At 44.9% G+C, this 22,651-nt stretch overlaps 1 protein-coding gene across 3 annotated transcripts in view; it reads right to left on the bottom strand.

The window, feature by feature from the left end:
* SLC6A14 (solute carrier family 6 member 14) overlaps window positions 1-13,730 on the bottom strand; it is a 36,200-nt gene extending 22,470 nt beyond the window's left edge. The window contains exon 1 of one of the 3 annotated variants that reach the window (XM_089536212.1): window positions 13,397-13,730. Coding sequence is in view for 2 of the 3 variants with exons in the window: in XM_089536209.1 (XP_089392335.1) it covers window positions 8,501-8,623 (123 nt within the window). In the remaining variant the exon portion in view is untranslated. Of the gene's footprint in view, window positions 1-2,400; window positions 2,508-8,500; window positions 8,643-13,396 lie in introns of those variants that run through there. The other 2 variants (XM_089536209.1, XM_089536210.1) reach the window with 2 other exon arrangements.
* Between the last annotated feature and the right edge of the window lie 8,921 nt (window positions 13,731-22,651).

Here is a 22,651-nt window from a genome sequence, read left to right as displayed (position 1 = left end):
CTGCAGGCAGGCTTTTGTTTCCAGTTTGGATTGTTGTTTTCTCTCCTTGGTAAAGCGCTACGTAAAGCCTATGGCACTATAGAAATAAATATCATCATCATCATCATCATCATCATCATCATCATCATCGTCGTCGTTGTCGTCATCATCCAAAGATCCCTGCTCAGCCATGAAAAACCACTGGGTGAACTTGGGTAAGCCACATATTCTCAGCCTTTGGAAAATCCTGCAATAGGGTCTCCATTAAGTCAGAATTGACTTGAAGGCACCCAACAACAAATCCAAAAATGCAAAAATATACCTTTCCAAGTTCTGTCTGCAGCTCGGCTCAGAACGTGCTCAGCAATAACTCTTTTCTCTTCTTCCATTAAAAGAATTCTGGTGACTTTTTCACCTTTTTCACGGAACCTGGGCTTTTAGTAAGAAAAACAACGTAAACCCAACCAGCGTGAAACCTGCCCAGCCTTGACCTACACACCGTTCTGGGCAGAAGGTCGACTTTGGACCCATGGGAAATAGTTGGAAAGCTAATTGAAGTGTCGACTTTAGGGGCATAGCATCACCTTCAGTGGTTCTCGGGAGGAGAAGCATTGGTTGCACCTTCATATTAGCAGAAGGCATTCAGGGATTGGAATAGTTCATAAGATGAAAGTGCAAAGGCAGATCTGATGCTGAACATAAAGAAAACAAAAACAACGACCACAGAAGGAATACTCAAATTCAATCCAGACAATGAGGAAATTGAATAAAGAATTCCCATATCTAGGATCCAACATTGACCAAAACAGAGACTGCAGTCAAGTAATAATAAGAAGAAGACTAGGAATGGGAAGAAGGGTAGCTATGAAAGAATTGGAAAAGATGCTGAGGAGCAAAGACATATAACTGAAGATTGAAGTCAGAATGGTCCAGGCCATTGTATTCTCCATCATCCCCATTTACGGATGTGAGAGCTGGACAGTGAAGGAAGCAGACAGAAAGAAAATCAACTCCTTTGAGAAGAATCCTTATGATGATCCCATGGAGAGCCAAGAAGACAAACCAATGGGTTCTTGAACAGATCAGACCAAGGCTCTCCTTGGAAGCAAAGATGGTCAAGTGGAGATTGTTGTACTTCGGCCACAGAATGAGAATGCATGGATCACTAGAAAAAAAAAATAATGCTAGGAAAGGTAGAAGGTAGAAGAAAGAGAAGAAGGCCACAAACCAGACGGATAGACTCAGTCAAGGGGTTATTATGGGCAAGGGCTTATTGCAAGATCTGGGCAAGACTGCAGTGGAAGATAGGGATCCTTGGACATGTCTCATCCAAAGGGTTGCCATGAGTTGGAACCGACTCAAAGGCAGCTAACAACAACAAAAGGGAAGGAACATTGGTTTCCAACATCTCTGGAAGTCATGCTGGCTTTCGCATGAGGCTGAGAGTCTTAACCTGCTCAACTGGTAGATGAAGCAACCCCAGCTTGAGTTTGATTCATCGGTGGAAGCTAATCTCAGATTGGTGCTGTCACGAGTCAAGTGTGTACTTGCCTCTTTATGGCTTGCACTTATGTTATGGAGTGCTCTTGTAATAAATCATGAGGAAAGGGAAATTATTAATACGTCTTGTGGTTCCTTCTCCTAACAGATGATGGCTGTTGTTCATGGCATTGCAAGTTAGTTGTCCTTCCTCATTTTCTGACCAAATTGCAGAATGAAGGCTGTTTGGCACCACTTTAGCAGCCCTGACTCCATCCTGTGGAAGCTTGGGATTTGTAGCTTTATGAGATTTTTAGCCTTTTAGCGCTGGTGTCTCACCAAACTACAGATCCCATGATTCTGTAGGATTGTGTCGTGGCCATTAAAGTGGTGTCAAGCTGTATTAATTCTGCAGTGCAGATACACTTCCTTGTCTCCGCTATATTGAAATGATATAAACACCTGCATCAGCAGTTTCATTCTATGCAAACTTATTTAAATATAGTTGATTCACTGATGGCATCGTTGGTTGCAAAAGAGAGAACAATCCTGTAATCCTATGCATTTCTACTGGGAAGTAAGACCTGATGAGTACAACGGCGCTTACACCAGGTAAATGAGCATCGGATTGCAGCATGAAGCAATGATGCTTTCTTACTGCCTACCCCATGATCCACATAAGAATCAGTATGGTGTAGTGGTTAGACTATTTGACTAGGAGAACTTGCAAGATACAGTATTCAAACAAGCCAGAAACGTTAGTCTGTTTCAGCATGCGCATCTCAGGTTGCAAACCACTCTAGGCAGATAAAACCTGCTGCGGGGCTGTGTTGGGATCCCTTGCTAGGGAACTATACAGAACCCTGTCTATAGGTTTCTGCCACATATGTGAAGCCTGAATCTAACCATCCACTTCCAATAGACAAAAGCATCCACCAGCACCTCTCTGGTTATTGCATCCAGAGCACGCACGGTTGTATTTGCACAGAGTTTCATTCCAATCAGCTCCATGGATCAGCTTTCAGGTAGCGGCTTGGCTTCTGCCCTGACTGTGGGCTGTAATGACTCCTGGTCTAATTATTTCCTTTTCCGCAATCATTTTTGCCATCCCATGGGGAATGCGCTCCGATCTTCTCAGGCACAGAATAAAGGGATGCAGAGGATACTGCGTTGTCCTTTGCGAATGCTGTTTGATCAGCGTCAGTTTGTAGATACATCTAGAAAGCAAATTTGTTAAGCAGTAGAAAGGCTGGCAATTAAGATGCATGGATGGATGGAGGGAGGGAGGGGATAGACAGACAGTATTAACAAATATTCTGTCATTTGTGAAGTGGAAGGCTTTCATGGCCAGCATCCATAGTTTTTTGTGGGTTTTTCTGGCTATGTGTCCATGTTCTAGAAGAGTTTATTCCTGACATTTCACCAGCAGCATCTCTGGCTTTGGCATCGTCAGATAATTCCTTGGACTCATACTTGTTAGTCTCTGTATCTAACTTCATTTACCCTGAAGATGCCAGCTGCAGATGCTGGTGAAACATCAGGAATAAACTGTTCTAGAACATGACCACTATCTATCTATCTATCTATCTATCTATCTATCTATCTATCTATCTATGAAACATTATTAAATAAATACATTTTTTAAAAAATCTATTAAAAAGATAATCAGTTGTATATATTTCCAAGTCAACTCCACTTCATTGGTAAGGATTTGTTGCCTGGTAAGTGTGTTGAGAGGAGAGTCAGACTGGAGTAGTGGTTTCAATGTCAGACTATGACTCTGGAGACCAGGGTTCGAATTCCAGCCTGGCCAGCTAAACCCAATGGGTGGCTTTGGGCAAGTGACACTCTCTCAGCCTCAGGGGATGGCGATGGCAAACCCCTTCTGAAGAAACTTGCCAAGAAAAGCCTATGATGGCTTCACCTTAGGGTCACCAAAAGTTGGAAACAACCTGAAGGCACACAGCTACAACAACAACAACAACAACAACAACAACAACAACAAATGCATTGAGGACTGCATGCCTAGCTGTGGAATTTGGGCAGTGCAATTCTTGTCCATATCTACTCAGGAGTCAGCCATGTTGAGGAATTAGGTTTATGCACACATTTGAGTGAGTTGAAGAGTTTAAAAGTCCAAGCACCATAAGAAACCTAAAGCAGACACCTTTTCCAACCTCTGAGCATAATGTAAAGTTTCTCTATGCAAAGTGCCCCCAAGGAGCCGACGGCTCAGTAATCATTTACTTAGACTTCCTCCTTAGAAAACATGAATAGGATTGAGTGTAGGATCTGGCCGTTTGTCCTTGCCAACTTTGACACTTTCTGTGCCAAGCCAGAAACCATAAGGTGGAGATAAAATCCTCGCTTTGCATTGCTCCAGAAAACTGGTCCAGACTCACTGGGATCTCTTATGGAATTAGTCATCCAAAGATGGAATGACATTTGAGATTCCCAGAAAGCAGAAGTATCGGCTTTTTATCACTGATCTTGGCGGCCCTTGTGTTCCTGAAATCCTTTTTGCAATCCTGTTGTAAAATTTCCAGGATTGGCACACACATCCTGGGAGCATGGGGCCTTTTCCTCATTCCAGCCGCTTTCTCCAAATAGACATTTGCATCATGTCAAGACTCCACCAGAGGAAACTTTCCTTTGGATGATTCAGTCAGATATCATTTCAGCTCAATCGGCTTTGGGTTTCTAACATGTGTCCATTTCATTGCTTTCCCCTGAGCCTGAGAGCCTGTGACTTGCCCAAAGCCACCCAGTAGATTTCGTGGCCGAACTGGGAATCAAACGCTGGTCTCCAGAGCCATAGTCCAATGTTCAAACCTCTAAGCCATGCTGGTGCTGGTTCCACATTGCATCAATAATGCAGTTTGATACCACCTTAGCTGCCATGGCCTTACCCTACAATCCCATCCTGGGATCTGTAGTTTTGGGAGGTGTCAGACCTCTTTGGCAAAGAAACCTAAAGACCTTGCAAGACTATAAATCCATTGGATGGAACCACAGTAGCCCAGGTAGTATCAAACTGTGTCATTTCTACAGTGTAGTCACTGGTTCTCAATCTTTGCTCCTCCAGATGTTTTGGACTTCCATTCCCTGAATTCCTGGTTGTTGACCAAACTGTTGGAGCTTCTGGGAACTGAAGTCCAAAACCCTGGCGAACAAAAGTTTGGGAATCACTGGGTGCACCCCCAGACTCCTCTTGGATCCAGATATGTTGCCAAAGTCATCCGGATTTCATGGCTGCAGAAGGCTTGAGTGTCCATCTATGGTCCGCAAAGGCGGTTCATGATCTCGTCTTGCAAAGAGGCAATGCATATATTCATAAAATCAGTTTAATAGACTTTTCATCCATGGAGACCAGTGCCATCTACTCTGACTGGCAGAAGCTCTAGAGAAAGGGGAATTTCCCTTTGCCAGACCACCTCCTGAAGGTGCTCTCAAAGCATGAGACACTGGATCCAGAGAGTTTTTGAGTATATACACACCATGTCTTGAAACGCTTCCAATTTCCTTATTGCAACTCTCTGTTCCTCCTCTGGCATGAGCATTACGTGGAATTGTTTTTCTAGTGACGTAACCATTTTAAAAAAGATCATCCCAAACTTGAAGGGCTGGTCCTCTTTGCATGCAAACTAGTCCATCCTGCGAAGGCAATCTGAGTGCGGTAAAAACCGATGACAGAAGACAATGGACACTTTATCCTGCCATGTCACCCGCTGACACGAAGGTGGCCATTTACTTTCATGCAGAGACAGCCATCCTTCTCCTTGGCATCAATCTCACTTAGGTAATGTATGGGAAAGGGATTTTTTCCCCTTCCTTGTACGAGAAAAGTATTCACCGAGTCTTATGAAATGATGACCAAGTGCAAGGGCTTGGTTGGTTGCTTGGTGAGCTTGGAAATAGAAATGTCTAATAAAATCCAACAGCCCACAAACCCAAGGGAGGCAAGTGTGCAAAGAATATATTAAAACTGCTCAGCAGTATCACCCAAAATTTACATATATATATATATATATATATATATATATATATATATATATTAGTATAGTGATCCCATATGTATTATATAATGTATATGTGTGTGTGTCATACCACTCCGCTCAGGAGGGATGCAGTGTCTTTGCAATGGCTTTGAACTGTTTGGACCTAGAAGACCAAAGTTTGGGCATCACCGGTGTAGATGGACCCTCGGTGCACCACCAACATGGGAGTTCTCCACGGAATCATCTCTTCAGAAACATTTTGTTCCAGTGGAAGGTATGAGATGTCAGATTCTTTGAATTCAGGTTTTGTTCTCCCAAAGGGCCGGCACACCGAAAGGGGGATTAGAAAATGAATCACCGGGTAATTTCCCAGCAAGATTAAACCAGGAACTGGACAGTTGCCACAGTGACTGTTGTGTTAGTGCTGAGGGTTTTGCATCAAGTTTCAGAAGTCAAGGGAAGAAGGAAAAAAGAACTAGCCTGAAAGAGATATATGCTGCCTCTTCCGTGCCAGTGCCCTCAGGCATGGATGGCATGAATTTCATGGCCAAGTGGGGAATCGAACCCTGGTCTCCAGAATTGCAATCCAACACTCAAGTGAAAATTCCCCAAGAACTGTCTCACAGATTGCAGCAATGGACCATGATGGAGAATGATCCATCCTCACAAGAGCAGCCCTGCTGTATTTTGCAACCAGATGATGATCCATCTGCATTTCTGCAATCTCTCTTGTGTTTTGTGGTCATTTGGTCCATTTGATCCATGCCTGAGGGCCTTGGCGCGGAAGGGGCAGCAGATATCTGTCAGGCAGTTTGATGCCATTTTAATGGCGTCACCAGAGCTCTGGGAAATTATGCAGTCAAGTTTCCAGCATTTGGGGGAAATCTCAGGGTTCAGCACACCTAGAGTGCAATGGATGAGCCTCACAATGGGAAAACCACCTTCATAAGCATGGTGTCTCCCCTGCACTCCTGTGCAGCAATGTGCATGGGTTTGTGTGTCTATTTGGTTTTCATGGGGCATCAAAACTGATACTCAGTCATTTGACTATGCCTGGATAAGGCGAGTGCATGGCTCTAGTTTCAGCTCCAAGCTCAGCAACACAGGGAACATTGCAACTCCCTGAACCTCCACTGGGTTTTAACTTGGACACAGGAGCTTCCAGTTTGCCATGCCAAGAAAGCCAGATTGTAATTGTGGTTTGAGCATTGGACTAGGACTCTAGAGCCCCAGGTTTGAATCCCGGCTCAGCCAAGAATGACCTTGGGCAAGTCATGCTCTCTCAGCCTCAGAGGATGGCAATGGTAAACCCTCTCTGAAGAGACCTGCCAAGAAAACCCCATGGTAGGGTTGCCTTAGGATCACCATAAGTTGGAAATGACTTGAACGCACACAACAACAACAACAACAACAACATGCAAAGGTGGCTCCCCATTTTGTGGCTCAGGCTGCATCTCCCTATCATTTTCAGAGGGAAGCGGTGCCTATCTTGTCATCTCACTCCAACACAAAGCTGGCACAGGTGCCAAGGGGAACATTGTGTGCCCAACTGTAATTTGGCCACCTCCTAAGTGGCTCTGGCTTCAACAGAGCCAGTGAAAGAGCAGGAAGAACATGTTTCTCCACCACCGTTTGGTTGGAACACCTCCATCTCTCCTCAGCCTCACCTTCTTAATGATACATCAGCCTTGGCTCCTGCCAAAAGTTCGGGGAGGTGGCGAATACAGACTGGGATCCTCCATTGATAGAGAGAAGCATAAAGTCCTGCCAAGCATCCTTGTGGCCCTTTTCCCTTGCCCTGGGAGTGCCACTTTCCTTTTGGTTGGAAGATTTGTCCTCTGGCCATTTAGTATTCAGGGGAGGTCAGAGAAGAAGTCTGGCACATTTTCTGCTTATTGAACATAGGAAGAGGACATCATCCTTCTAGATCTCTGAAGAAGGAGAGTCCTTTTGAGGATCATGGGCATCACTTGTGGGTGCAGACCACACTGGGTGACACCTCGAGATGGGTGAATGGGGCTGTTATTCTCATCTGTCTGAAGACCGCTACCCACCCCTCTCTGGCAGCCAGGGTACCTCTGCTGCTTATTGGATTCAGATACTGGTGGGGATGGGGTGCGTTTGCTGCCCAGGAGCCCTTTCCAGGACTGGCACCACTGCTGGGCAATGGGGAAAGTGCATTGCTTCCCTTTCTCACTCACCCAGCAGCCACACCAGACCCAGAATGGGATGCTGGTGTGAGAGCTGTTACACTGGGGTGGCACCGACTCTAGCGACACCATTGCCAAGGATGCCTGAGACATCCATGAGGATGCCTGGTCCTTCTCCCACTTGGCAGCAGGGTCACAGCTGGATGCTGCCCAGCATCCTAAATCACGTCATGATTTGCTAAATCACTCTAAGATCACTAAATGGTCACAGGGCCATTATACTCAAGGAAGTGGTGAGGGTAAGGAGCCATTGCAGATGGAGATGCCAGCTACAGTGGACTCTTGGGGTTGGTTTTAGGCCCCCTGCCCCATGGATACCAAAATATGTGGATACTCTAGTCCATTTATATACAACGGCATGGTAAAATGGTGTTCCCTTATATAAAATGGCAATATCAAGGTTGGCTTTTGGGGGTTTTAAAAAAAATATTTTCAAGCCATGGATGGTTGGATTCATAAATGCAGAATCCATGGATAGGGAGGGCTGGCTGTACATCCATTGACGGCAACCAGAAAAGGACCAGCATACGTGCAATTTGCCATTACATCTGTGCATGTCACCCAGAAGAAAGCCAGTGTAGTGTAGTGGTTGGAGACTCTGAAAACCAGGGTTCATATCCTTGCTTGGCTATGAAAACTCAATAGGTGATCCTGGACAAGTCATGCTCTCTCAGCCTCAGAGGAAGGCAAAGGCCAATATCAGAGCAAATCTTGCCAAGAAAACCCTGTGATTCTTAGGACCACCATAAGTTGGAAGTGAGTTGAAGGCACACAACAACATCATCATCAACAACAACACCCATGAAACTCCAGTCATCAAGAGACCAGTCCTACCTGGTCTGATTCCCCATTTTCTGAAGCTGGAAAACTCTTCTCAACCTGGCAGCCTTGTCCTGAATCATCTTCCCACCTCCAGTGGCTGATTTTCTGGAGCAACAGTATACTTTTTGTCCACATCTTGTGAAGGGATCCCAAAGTACTCTTAGGAGCAAATCGAGAATGAGAACTGATGTGTCCCATGGTAAGGATTCTGGGTTCAAGTCACCAAAGTGCAACCTGGGAGAGATGACCCACTTAAGTGCCTAGCTGACCTATCATGGAAGCATCTGCTGTGTCTTCTACATTCTAAATACGTGGCACTAAGATAGTTGGCAAACCCAAAACTATATATCTCTTAGTCCCTGGAACAGATTCAGGGGTTGGCCATGGCAGAGTGGGCTTCTTGGTGCATTGTTTTTAGAAAAGGACATGCAGAATGCAGCTAGATGCTTTCGCCATGGATGGTCCATTTCTTGCCATGTGGGCAACATCTGATTCAGGGCCTCTTTTAAATCCTGTCCTTCAAGGTGGTTTCTTTGCCCAGGCCTGGGATGCTTTATGACACTAACTTCACCTCATTTGCTACCTCAAAGCGAGCAAACAATGAAACCAGAGAGAGAGAGAGAGAGAGAAAGAGAGGGAGAGACCTCTTGGACACATGGTTCCCTAATTTTTCTTTCTGGTGCCAACCATCTTGCATTTTGGGTTGCCATTTTGGGTGCAATTTCCAACCATTTCCAAACTTATTTGGAGGAAATTTCAGAGTATACAGAGGGATTTGAGGCATAATGTGCCACATCTGTGGCCAGCTTGGGAGTTACTTTGGTCCATTTGACTTTCCCAGGGTTACAGAGTGGGGTTTTTTATGCTCAAGCGGGGTTTGGGCCACAAAAATGAGACTTAGGGTCATGTGTGTCCCACAGGCTACACTGTCCCTGTCCCCATCTTAGTCTGTATTGATAGATGGGTAAAATGTAGCGTGCACTTGAGCGTAAAAGCCTTCGGCAGTGGAATAAGTTACCTAAGAAGAATGTGGGCTCCTCTTCATTAGAGTTTTTGAAAAGAAGTCTGGATGCTCATCTGTTTGAAATGCTTTAGTATTGGATTCCTGCATGGCAAGGAATTGGGTTTGGTGGTCCTAGGTGCCTCTTCCAACTCTATAGTTCTCTGAGATGGGAAGAAGTGATCAACAAAGGGGTTTCACTCATAGAATCATAGAGTTGGAAGAGACTCCCAGGGACTATCCAGTCCAACTCCATTCTTCTGCCATGCAGGAACTCACAATCAAAGAACCCCCGACAGATGGCCATCCAGGCTCTGCTTAAAGATCTCCAAGGAAGGAGGCTTCCATCACTCTCTGCGGGAATATATTCCACTGTAGAACAGCCCTTACTGTCAGGAAGTTCCTCCTAATGTTGAGCTGGAATCTCTTTTCCTGGAACTTGCATCCATTGTTCTGGGTCCTGTTCTCTGGAGCAGCAGAAAACAAGCTTGCTCCATCATCAATATGAGATCCCTTCAAATACTTAAACAGGGCTATCACATCATCCCTTAACCTTCTCTTTTCCAGGCTAAATGTCCCCAGCTCCCTAAGTCTCTCCTCATAGGAATTCATGGTTTCCAGACCCTTCACCATTTTGACAGAATCGCTTTTCCTCTCATTTGAATCCATTGCTCTGGAGCAGCAGAAAACAAGCTCAATATGACAGCCCTTCCAATACTTAAACAGGGCTATCATATCACCTCTCAACCTCCAATTGCTGCTATCAGTGTTTGGAAAGTTTCATTAGCTTTCGTTAACTTTCAGGGCCAGGCGCTGAGATCTGGGAATATCCTCATCGGCGTTTTGAAAAGTTGTGTTCAGTTCTAGCGCTTGGTTACGCCAGACGTCTGAGAACATTTCCTTGGGATAAAGCATCTAGGGAAATCACAGTGCAATTTGTAATCTCTGGTTTTGTGAAGGTCTTCTCCACTCTTTTTTATAATTATTATTATTATTAGTTCTCAGAATCCTCTTATCTAGCTCTCTGTCCTGGGTTTTGCAAATCCTCATGCCAGCGGGAATGCCCAGAATTTTTCACACCCTCGGTTTGGTAAAAGGCACTTAATTCAGGAATGCGTCGATGAAGCAACTTGGTCCTCGCCGCATGTTCCTGTTCTCTGCCAGTTTCCAAAAACAAAAAAGCAAAATGTACCGAACTAACATGCCCTGGCACTTTCTTGGGCGCAAAAGAGAAAAGAAAAGGTGATTTATCTTCCCCAGAAAAAATGCTGGTTTAGTCACCAAGACGAGCGAACGGCAAGGTTTAATTTCCTCATCCATCCGTCCATCTATCCTTGCCTGCCTCACCTCATTGCATGTGCAGGAAAAAACCACACAATACAACCACACACCCTTCCACTCCTTTGTCACTTGTAATGGGTACAAGGAGTCCAAGGAGAGGCGGATCAGGACAAACGTCTTGGAGCTTAGCCACCAAAAAGGGGAAAAAGTAGGACTGCTAGAGCACCGGCTTTGCATGCAAAAGGTCTCACAGTCTCTACTTTCCCTGTCATCCATGGTGTACTTAGTATTATTTGACACCTGGTGTGGTTCATTTTTTAAACACACATCTCTTTCTTCCCTAGCCTTTTCTAGCCTCTGACATGACATTTGTTGAGATTTGAACTCCTCGCATGCCTCTAGTGATGCCTGGGAAAGACAGTTAGCAAACCTGGGAGAGCCACTTCCAGTCAATGAGCACAATGCTAAGCTCAAATACATGATTCAGGCCCAGGCTCAATATAAAACATCAGCCAAGAGCAGCAGTGTACCTTTGGGACGGAAAGCTTGTTACCAAAATTATATCCTACAGTCGAAGGCTTTCATGGTCCGCATCCATAGTTTTTTGTGTATGTTATTTATGAATTAATATGTTTTGTCAATTGTAGTTTGTATATTGTTATTTTATATGTCTTTAATAGATTTATTTTACAAAAATCATCCAAAAACAGATTTCATAAGGGTACAAAAACCCTGATTTTTTTTTTGGGGGGGGGGGAATCCAAGATGGTCAATAATTTTTATACATTGGGACTAGCTCTCTTTGAAAAACGGAGATGGTTTTCAGCACAGAAAAATGGAATTTTATATACTAAAGAAAAAAATTCGGCTTGGGGCTTGTATGCGCATGGCATGTGCCTTCGAGTCACCTGCCAACTTATGGAAATGCCATGAACTAGGTAAGGAATATTCAGAGATGGTTTTGCCAGTTCCTTCCTCTGAAATATGCCCCACGGCCCTTGCTTTTCATTGGCAGCCTCCCATCCAAGTGCTAACCAGGGCTGACCCTGCTTAGCTTCTAAGATCAGAGAAGATCCAGGTCTTCAGGGTCTTTATAAATGCAAAATTGAATGGAGTAGATTGAGAATGAGAGCCAGCATGATTTAGTGATTTGAGCACTGGACAATTAAATTGGCAAAGGTTGGACTTTACTCCTGGTAAAGGAGTAAAGGTAGTCACTCCAGCTTAGAAACCGGAGCAGCGCCATCCATGAATCCAGCTTCCCTGGTAGTTTTGTTTTGTGTTTTTATATTGAAAAAGTAATAATAATTGTGTATCTCAATGGCTTAAAAACAAATGATTCACGGAAGGCTGGTCCTAAACCACAGATACTTATCTTCCCCGCACTTGGAGGTTCAGTTTAGGTAAATGTGCCGATGAGCAACCCCCAATTGCTGGGAAAACAAGGCTGTTGTTGCCTCTCTTGTTCAAGGCAAACAATGACTCAAGCCTTGATCCTGTTTAGAGCGAAGGATTATTCTGGTGCAGACAGAACCACCGGAGAGACACCTGTTTCCAGGAACTGCCCTGAGGGTTTTTGCAGAGACCAGGCCCATTTCGGGGCACTGCCATTCAAGAAGGGTATAGAGAAGATGGAGTGTGTCCCAAAGGAGGGCCACCAAAATGGTGAAAGGTCTGGAAACCTCCAAACCCTATGAGGAGCATCTTGGGGAGCTGGGTATGTTCAGCCTGGAGAAGAGACAGTTAGGAGGCGACATGGTACCCATGTTTAAATATTGGAAGGTATACCATGTTAAGGATGGAGCAAGCTTCTTTTCTGCAGCTCCAGAGACTATGACATGGAGCAATGGATCAAAACTACAGGCAAAGAGCATCCCCCTCAATGTTAGGAAGAACTTCTTGACTGTAAGAGCCATTCAACATACCAAAATGAAAAATATAGTAGTTCAATTAGCAACAGAACTAAAAAAACCCAGAAAATATAAATAGTACAGTGGTCCCCCGGGTTACGAAAGTAATTCGTTCCGCCGCCGCTTTCGTAACCCGGAAACTTTCGCTAGCCGAAATGCCCATAGGCGCTAATAGCGAAAGCCGCTTTTTGGTGCGAAATCGCGCCGAAAAGCACCAAAAGTTTTTTCGTAACCCGAAAAAACTTTCGTAACGCGGAACAGTTTTTTTAAGTAAATTTATTTCGTAACCCGGAAATTTCGTATCCTGGCGCATTCGTATCCCGGGGTACCACTGTACCACAAAGCGACCTTTTCTGGAGATTCTCTTAGTAGTTCCCAAACTTTGGTTCGACAGATGTTTCAGACTTCAGATCCCAGAATTCATGACTGTTGGCCAAGCCAGTCAAGGCTTCTGGGAATTTAATGGAGTTTAAAATACCTGAAGGACCAAAATTTGGGAATCATCGTGTTTAGCAGGAGATTCTGCATTCAGCAGGAGGTTGGAATTGATGGCCTCTGGGAGCATCTTCCAACTCTAGGACTCTTATGAGAAATGTCTAATAAACTGTTGTGGCTGAAAGTGGAGTATAAATACAGTAAATAAATAAATAAATAGTCTCTTCCCCCCAGAACTGTCAACCCCCAAAGGCTTACCAAAATTAAAAGGTCTTTGCTCACCTAGAAAAGGCTATCCGGGGAAGGTACCAGGATTCGAATGCTTGCACAGCCACAGAAACCCACTGGGTGCCCTTGGGCAAGTCACACTTTCTCAGCCTCGGAAGAAGGCATGGGACAAATTCTGTCAAGAAAACCCATGACAAGTTTGCGTTAGGGTCGCCCTAAGTCAGAGGTGACTTGAAGGCACGCAGCAACAACAACTAGCACCTTGAATTGAGCTTAAGGCAAACTGGAAGCCAGGGCAGTTCTTGCAAAACTGGTGTCGCATGGTCTCTAAAATGCATGATTTACACTCGCCTGGCTTCTGCATTTTGCAGTAACTATAGCCTCCCAACACTTTTCAAGGGCAGCCCCACATAGCATGCATTACAGTAGTCTAAGCACTCGATTAACTCATCAGCAATGCAGAAATAATGCAGTTTGACACCACTTTCATTGCCAAGGTAGACTCTTTCCCTTCCCTGTTGGCTTAGGCAAAAGCAAACAGCTGCAGCCTCTCCTAGCCTGTCTGTATCCTTGCTCATTCATAACTTTGGCCATCTTGACCACACTCTGACCATCCTTGGAATAAATGTCCAAGTTTCTATCTGTTGGAGGCCATGGAGTTGCCATATTGCCTGGTTTCCTGGGTTTTGCCTGGGTTCGTGGCCTATTTATGCAGATTGTCTCTCCAGAAACATTCCCACCATCAGCTGGTTGGGAATCTGGCGCTTGTTGAAAGGTAAATGTTTGCTGATGCTCTTGAAGACTAAACAGAAGAAGAGCCTTTGGGCCTGATCCAGTAAAGTAGTTTCTGTGTCCATATGTTTACTTTCAGTTAAATCAGTGCTGGCATGGAGATGCGAAACTCTTTGTATGGTGTTATTACCCATAAAAGAAGAGTGACTTACTCTGGCGTTAGAGTCTTCTTGGAAGGTGAAGTCGGAGGAAGGTGTGAGATCATGGGAACCAGCCTCTGGGATTGCAAACACACTCAGGAAAAGAGAGGTTTGCTTCACAAGCTTCTGTAAAACCCAAACCAGTTCACCTGTAACCTCCTACACTTTTAAAGGTGAGTAACTAGGAAACTGAGATCCAGAATTGCATGGTGGTTTGAATGTTGGACTAGGACACTGGAAGACCAGGGTTTGAATCCCCGCTCAGCCATGGAAACGCACTGGGAGACCTTGGGCAAGTCACACTCTCTCAGTCTCAAGGGAAAGCCTTTCCTAACCTTTCCCAACAGGCCCATTTGGGGTTCCCCTTTCCCCCCAAGCTTTCCTAAACTCCATATACGAATTACACGATTTCTCAGCTTAAAATAGTATGTAGTTTTGTGTGCCTTTCCTCATTAATAACTCATGTCCTCTTGTTGCGTGTCCGCACTCTTTTGACACACTGATGTGGCTCAGCCACATGGGTCTTGGTTGTTGTCTATGAAATATTGGAGGGCATGGACCAAGCGGCAGGGACTGCATTGTTCACTAGAGAGAGAGAGAGGAAGAGGAACGACAAATATGAGGTTGCATCAATAACTGGGAGAAAAAGAAGAAGAGCCTCACTCTCTCCAGAATGGCAACATCCTGGTTCCAAAACCAGGAACTTGTTGTGAACATTCAGTGCAAGGAAGAATGAATCAACCGCATAGTTGGTTTGATGACGTCAGCCTGTTTCCATCCTGGGAACCTCCAAATTTAGTAACATGGGGTGAGAAATTGTCCATGTGCCAAGGTGCCATGATGGACAGTCATGAAGCAGGACCTTTGCCTTTTGTAAGTGAAGATGGATCACAGCCAAAGTCACCAACTTTGTGATGACTTCATTGGCCGTGACAACTTAATGGACTTCCTCCTGCTTCTTTCTTTCCTCCTACATGTTCATCACACACACATCAAACCACCAAATCCAGGTTGCTCCTCAAAGGGACACATCAACAAGGAAGGGCAAGGAGTTTCAAGACAATTAGTCATTGCTCCATGGTGCTAAGTCTGGATGGGCTGCGTCTGGTGTAGTTTTGGAGACCATGATCTCAGCCTTGCACACAGTGTCTCACGATTGTGGGATTTCCCCCCTCTTTTTTCATCCCTTGCTTTTCTGTTTGGCACGTATTCGCTCTCTGCTTTATCGCCGTTTGGTTCTGATTCGCATGGATCCATACAGGCTCACTGGATCACGCAAGACTTGGCAACAGAGAGAGCAGAGTGGATGAATCGTTTGAGAAGATGGGCGAAAGCTAAGCTGATGCGAGGTGAAGAAGCACAATGGTTTTGTTGGAGAAAGGAGTGGCGAAACTGATGCAGATGAAAGGAGCTGGTGATCTTCTTTGGAGGTCTTTAAGTGGACGCTGGATGGCCATCTGTTGGGAATGCTTTGATTGTGAGTTCCTGCATGGCAGAATGGGGTTGGACTGGATCAGGGCCCCTGGGGTCTCTTCCAATGCTATGATTCATTGGTGAAAACTGGTCAGGGATCCAGCAGTGCTATTAGATCAGTGGTCCTCAACCTTCCAAATGCCGCAACCTTTTAATACAGTTCCTCATGTTGTGGTGACCCTCAACCATAAAATGATTTCTAAGACCATCGGAAATATGTGTTTTCCAAAGGGCTTATATTGCAGGACAGGATTGCCCCTGTGAAAAGGTCATTCGACCCCCAAAGGGGTTGCAACACACAGGTTGAGAACCGTTGTATTAGATGTTGTTGATGTTGTTGTTGTGTGCCTTCAAGTCAAAAACAGAGGCAATGTACAGTAAGGGTTGAGGGGATATGGGATAGAATTGCAGAATATATAGTTCTATGATTCGAAGAGCCCATCCAATCCAACCTCATACTGTCATGTAGGAAGACACCATGAAACCATTCCCAACAGTTGGCCATCCAACCTCCAAAGAATGAGACCACATTCCCAGGCAGCGTCTTCCATTGTTGAACATCGCTTACCATCAGGAGGTTCTTACTAAACTTTAGATGAAATCTCTTTTCCTATAGGTTGTCTCTATTGCTCTGTCTCCTAGTCTCCGGAGCAGCAAAAAACATGATAGTTCCATCCTCAATGTGACACCCCTTCAAATATTTAAACAGGGCTATCATGCCTCCACCTTAATCTTCTCTTTCCCTGACTAAACATACCTGAAGCAGCTCCTTATAGGGCTAGGTGGTTTCCAGATCTTCCACCATTTTGACCGCTCTTCTCTGGACACGCTTCAATTGTGGTGACCAGAACTGGACACAGGTGAGGTCAAGATGAGTATGCTGGCGAACGTGTTGCAACCAAAGGCCCACGACGTTGAGTAATGGCAATGAAATACCCGATGGACACTACAAAGAGCAATATAAACATTGTTTTTTTTAAAACGTAACACCCTGAGCTTTGAGAAAGACTAAAGGATTACCGGAGAATGTGGGCATTTCCAACCGGACGGAAGAAAATTTATAGCAGTGGAATCCCTGGTTTTGTGCATGTCAAGCAACATCCCAAAAGGAAGAAGATTTACATGGCTGAAAAAGTTTGTGGTATTTTGAAATGCAGTTTTGCAAACTGGGAAAAGGTTCTTAGGATTAAAGATTAGGATACTGTCAGACCACAAATAAATTCCTGCAACTGAGCACCACCTTTACTGATAAAAGGATGCAGAATTTTGTTGCCATTTCAAAATTGTCCCAGAAAAGCGAGACATTGAAATGCTGTCGTATCCGAAAATGGACCCTCTCCTGTCGCCTTAATGTCCTTAACGTTCCCAAACAGATTTACAAAACCCACTGGTTGATCTTGGGCAAGTCACACTCTCTCAGCCTCAGGGAAAGGCAATGGCAAACCTCCTCTGAACAAACCTTGCCAAGGAAACCCTATAATAGGTTTGTTTTAGGGTCGCCATAAGTCAGAAGTGACTCGAAGGCACACAAAAAACAACTACAAGCTGTCTTGTGTCACATTATTGGACAGAAAAGACATAATATAAAATAAAAGTAATATTAATTTAAATAGACAGCTCCCTATATGAGAACTGAAATGGTGGATCTTCATTCTGGGGAAGAGAAACGGAGCTATTTCTAGGGATCTTTCCACCTGTATGGTTTGACTGGGGCAAATGACGAGAGATCCTTTGCTGTGAATCTCCTAGATCCCCAAAATGCTTTTCAAATACTAAATGCACAATGGCATAATTGGCTAGGATGCTTGTTTGCTTCTTGAGAAAAGTCCCACATGCCAAAATATTATTTACAAGCGATGGCTGTAATTGAGATGCCGCAAACCACAGTTCCTGGCTCCCTCCCATCCCTGCCAGAAGACTGAAGATTGAAACAAACATTTTGATGATGATGACGATGATGATGCCAATGAGGAGGAAGCTGCCATGAGGTTTTCACCCCTTGTAATGTTGTCTCCCTTTCTCAGAAAGCATGAATGCTCTCTTGGTCTTTGGAACTTATTCAAGAGGTTCTTTCGTTCCTGGGCAGATTAGATAAGAAGGAAATTTAGGTATTGCAGAAGTGTAAAGAAAAATCCCTGAATAGAGCACAGCGTGGGACAGAGGAAATAAAGGGTGTTTTCCTTTTCAAGGAAATTGCCCTAATGGTTAAATCCTTCCTTTGTTACATGTGTCGTGCGTCGTTTCCAACCTATGGTGACCCTAAGGAAAACCGGTCATGGGTTCTTGGACAGATCAGACCAAGCAAAGATGGTCAAGTTGAGGCTATCATACTTGGGCCACATCATGAGAAGGCATGGGTCACTAGGAAAAACAATAATGCTAGGAAAGGTAGAAGGTATAAGATAGAAAAGATAGACCACAAACCAGATGGATAGACTCAATCAGGGGGTTATTATGGGCAAGGGCTTATTGCAAGATCTGGGCAAGACTGCAGTGGAAGATAGGGATCCATGGCGATCTCTCATCCAAAGGGTTGCCATGAGTCAGAACTGACTCGAGGGCAGCTAACAACAAAACCTGAAGAACCCTTGAGGGTTTGAAAGAGCTGGCACAAAGAGCTGAGCCGATCCCTGGACTGACCCCCTGGGGAAGAAAGAGAAGGAGGCCGATGCCAACTTGTCTGTGAGCTGCCAACTCTGGCCTTGTTTGGAGGGCTCTGCAAGGCAAGGTCAGACGGGAAGACATTCCAGTGTCGGGCTGAGGAGGGGTGGAGGGGCCAGAGCTCATTCCTCGCATGCAGAAGGCCCTGGGGGACATGCCTCTTGCTTTCTTGGAGAACAGAGCTGGGGAAAGAGGACTCAGCTGGAAACTCTGGAGAGACACTGCTGTTCAAATTGGGCTGGGAATTGACTATATTTTTTTTGGAGAGGGGACTACAACTCCCCAAAAAGTAAATTTCCCAACTCACTTTGAATGGCAGCGCCTCTCCAGGGTTTCCTGCAAAACCTACTTTTCCCAGCCTGGGTAAGTGATTTTTGAGACCAGCTCTCAGAGGTCTTCTGAGAGATGAAGCCGACATAAGTGACTTTCCCAAACTCTGCAAATGTGCAAATATTACATCTAATTCCCAGAATCCCCTACACCAGGGATGGACAAAGTGCAGCCTGCAGAGTGCATGATGTGGCCCCTGGGTTTCTCTGATTTGGCCTTTGGCTCCTCCTTTAGTCCTTCAAAGCCTCTGGATTTGTTAAAAATGTATATATTCAGTGTGATTTCGGGTTTCTTTCATCAAAATGCAGAAAGACTCACCAAACACAAAAACACATCCCAGAGACAACTCCCCCCGAACCCTCTTATGTCTCTATTTTCATTGGAGGCCTTCTCAAAATGGCAATGGGAAGTCCTAGTATTACCTCTGGTTGCCATTTTCAGAAGGTCTCCAATGAAAACAGTGATATTTGGGAGCATTGCTGGTGGTAGCAGGCCATGGGAAGGGAAAACTGGTCTCTGCCCCCTAAGGCTATTGCCCACCCTTGCTTTAGGCAATGCTTGCTGGGGATATATGTCCTCTAGGTCCTCCAGTATGATGCTATGATAAGCTTCCGCCTGGCATTGACCATAGAATTGTGCTGGAGGACCTAGAGATTCCTAGAGAGAACGCATCATCGCTCATTTCAGGTAAGAGAAATAGAGTGAAAATCGTATTATGTGAAAGGTCCCAAAACGATTTCTTTGTGCAATATGCAAGCTCCCTATATTGCTGATTTGTTGGTATCCAACTTTCTGGGAGTGAGAAGGCTAAGGACTTGGCTGCTCTCTAGTGGCTGAAGGGAAGAGACACAGATCTGAATCCTGTTGGGAATCTTATCCAGAAGAGACTTATGGAACCAATTGTTTAATGATGGGCTAACGCTTCTGTAAACCCCATTGATTCAATGGGTCTACTCTAGCTGAGTCACACAATAGGATTAAGAATTTGGCATTCATCTGGTGGAGTGACTTTTAAGGACCGCAGCTAGCTGGATCCTGAATTTGACTCTAAGAGCAAGAGGTTATGGACTTGAGCAGAATCCTTCTTGACCAGATCCAAGGACAACTAAATCCAATGCATTTGCAAGCCTTAAAGGCTCCATAACCAGATCTTGGGAAACTCACTTTTAGACTGATGCCTTTCAGGTGGACACAAAGACTATGGGAGTTGGGGAGATGTATCCCCCAAAAGTAACTCTTCCAAATGTTGGGGGCCATAATTTTCTTGTGTTCCCTCATTGGGAAAAAAAAGCATAGATACGTGTAACCCCAAAGTACATACAGATATGTCGCCAAGGAGTCACAATGGTATAGAGGTTTGAATGTTGGACTAGGACACTGGGAATCCTGAGTTTGCAATGGAAACCCACTGGGTGAACTTGGGCAAGTCGCACTCTATCAGCTTCAGATGAAGGCAATTGTGGCAAACTGAAGAAATCTTGCCAAGAAGACCCCATGATAGCTTCACGTTAGGGTCTCCATAAGTCAAATATGACTTGAAGGCTAACAACAACAACGTCAACTACGGGATTCAAGCCATTGTTTCTAAGGAAAATCCATCTCCCTCTCCATCTCCATTGGAGCCCTGCTGTGACCTCCTTCCAGATGCATCTGAGGAAGTAGACTTCAGTCTAGGAAAGCTCATACTCCCAACTTTGCTTTCAGTGGTAGTCTCAAAGGTGCCACAAAGTCTCTCTACATACTCCTTCCAGAAGGTATACCCATATTTTCCTTGCTTTGGCCTCCCTTGATGTGCACCGTTGCCCTGAACCCTGTGTATTTATCACAAATCTTTTGCCCTTTTTAAAACTGAACCCTGGCGTTGTGTTTACATTCCCGGAGGCCCAGTGTGAGGCCTGGGAAGTCCTGCGGCAATGTCACTTGCTGCTCCGAACGAACGTGAGAGCTATGAAACCGTTATTTATTTAAGGAGGCCATCCAGCTGGGAAGGGCTGAGCCTTGAGGGAGCTTTTCAATTGAGTCACTAACAAGCTAGAAAGAGCGAGCACTCAAAAAAGAGAGCAATTTTGCTTCCAAATGAGATGGAAATGCACATTGCCTCTCCATGAGATTAAGAACCCAGGCCTCCCACTCTGACCTTGTACGCAAAATAAAAAATACAGAAGTATATTTGTATTCTCTCCTGCCCTCCCTCTTCCTCCTTCTCTTTATTTTATATCCTTCTTTATTTATTTTCTCCTCCTTCTTTATTTTATATCCCACCGTTTCCTCCAGTTTGAGGCAGCTTACAACAGCCTAAAAACGAAACCAAATGCAAAAGTGATTAAACTAGCAACCAAATTAAAACCAGGTAGAAACTAGCAACAAAATTGAGTCACTTTGACTCAAAATCCACAGTGGTCTCTTCCAAGTCTAGGATTCTTAATGTCTTACTGTTTGGTTGGATTGTGAGTGTGTTTGTATCTTAAAGTTGCCTGTCAATGTAGGGCTACTCCGTCATTCCTGATTGTTGGCCAAGTTGGCTGGGGCTTCTGGGATCTGGATTCCAAAATGAATGGCAGACTAAAGGTTGGGAACCACTGGAAAGTTCAAATTGTGGGGAGAGGAGCAAGTAACATGGATGTCTGAACACAAAACAGGTCAGATGTTTGAGCCATGGGATTTGCAGATTTATGCGTGGGGTGGAGGTGCGCTGTGGATTCATCTGGTGGCCGCCATGTCGGCTCTGGGTTTCAGCCTGAATTAAGGGAGATGTCCCAGGTGCTCAGCCTATATTAGGGACAGGGACTCACTCTGAGGGACAAGGCATGCAAAGACTTGGCTTGGAAGCCTGGAAGTATAACTTGATCCACATCTTAGAATCATAAGGTTGCATTTATTCAGCTTTCATTTATTCCCGAGCCACACAGGCTTTGAAACTTCTGCCAGGGTTGCTCAGGTCCTTCACAGTTCAGACTTAAACCCAGAGTGGATTCACCACTCCACTAAGATGGGCCCAGAAGCAATAGTTACTAACTAGCTGGAGCCAGAACCAACAGTTATTTCCAACCCATTGCTAACTAGTCGTTGAGCGCCACCATGGTGCAGTGGTTTGAGTGTTGGACTATGACTCTGGAGACCAGGATTTGACTCCCAGCTTGGCCATGAAACCCACTGGGTGACCTTTGGCAAGTCACACTCTCTCAGCCTCAGAGGATGGCAATGGCAAACCTCCTCTGAACAAATCCTGCCAAGAAAACACCATGATAGATTCATCTTAGGGTCTCCATAAGTCAGAAACAACTTGAAGGCACACAACAACAGACAAACAACCAACTAGCTGGAATGCTACTAAGACAGTCCAATTTTTGTGCTGATGGGAAAGAAGGATCGGGTGCATTTGGGGCTATTGACATTTGCTTCCCTCTGAGTTCATGCTTTCTTTATAGCAAGGCCAAAGGGGATACTCTGCAAGTGTGTGTTTGTGTTTGTGTGTGCTGTGTCTGTCCAGTTGCTGTGAGAACCATTGCAACACCGAACATTAATTCTCTTCTCCAAGAGCTGGGTTTTTTTCCCCTTGGGGCAGAACCTGGACTTCGTGTTAGAAACCCCACCCAGGTCCAGATGCAAACTGGATCATTCCTGGGAGAAAGAACCGATGGAGATGTATGATCACAGAGAAGCGCCGGCTGTCTTTCCCCCAAGAGATGCTCTTTGAGGCCCAAAAATGATTCACTTGAAAGCGGAAAACCGTGCGTCTTATGAGCAGCAAAACTCTTTCAGCAATGGCCCACTAACCTTGATTTGGAGAGCTGGGAAGAGGCCAAATTCCTGAGCAACCATCAGAAAAAACAGAGAGAGGGAGGCCAAAACCCGCTAGAGAAGGTTTCTGCAATAGCCAAGAATGGTTGTCTATTAAGAAAAAGACCAGCAA

This window comes from Sceloporus occidentalis, unplaced genomic scaffold (genome assembly GCF_023333645.1).
Source record: "Sceloporus occidentalis isolate IW3139 unplaced genomic scaffold, rSceOcc1.0.p SCAF_8, whole genome shotgun sequence".
NCBI classification, from domain to species: Eukaryota; Metazoa; Chordata; class Lepidosauria; order Squamata; family Phrynosomatidae; genus Sceloporus; species Sceloporus occidentalis.
The sequence above is the reverse complement of the archived record's forward strand: the minus strand, read 5'-3'. Positions and strand labels throughout refer to the sequence as shown.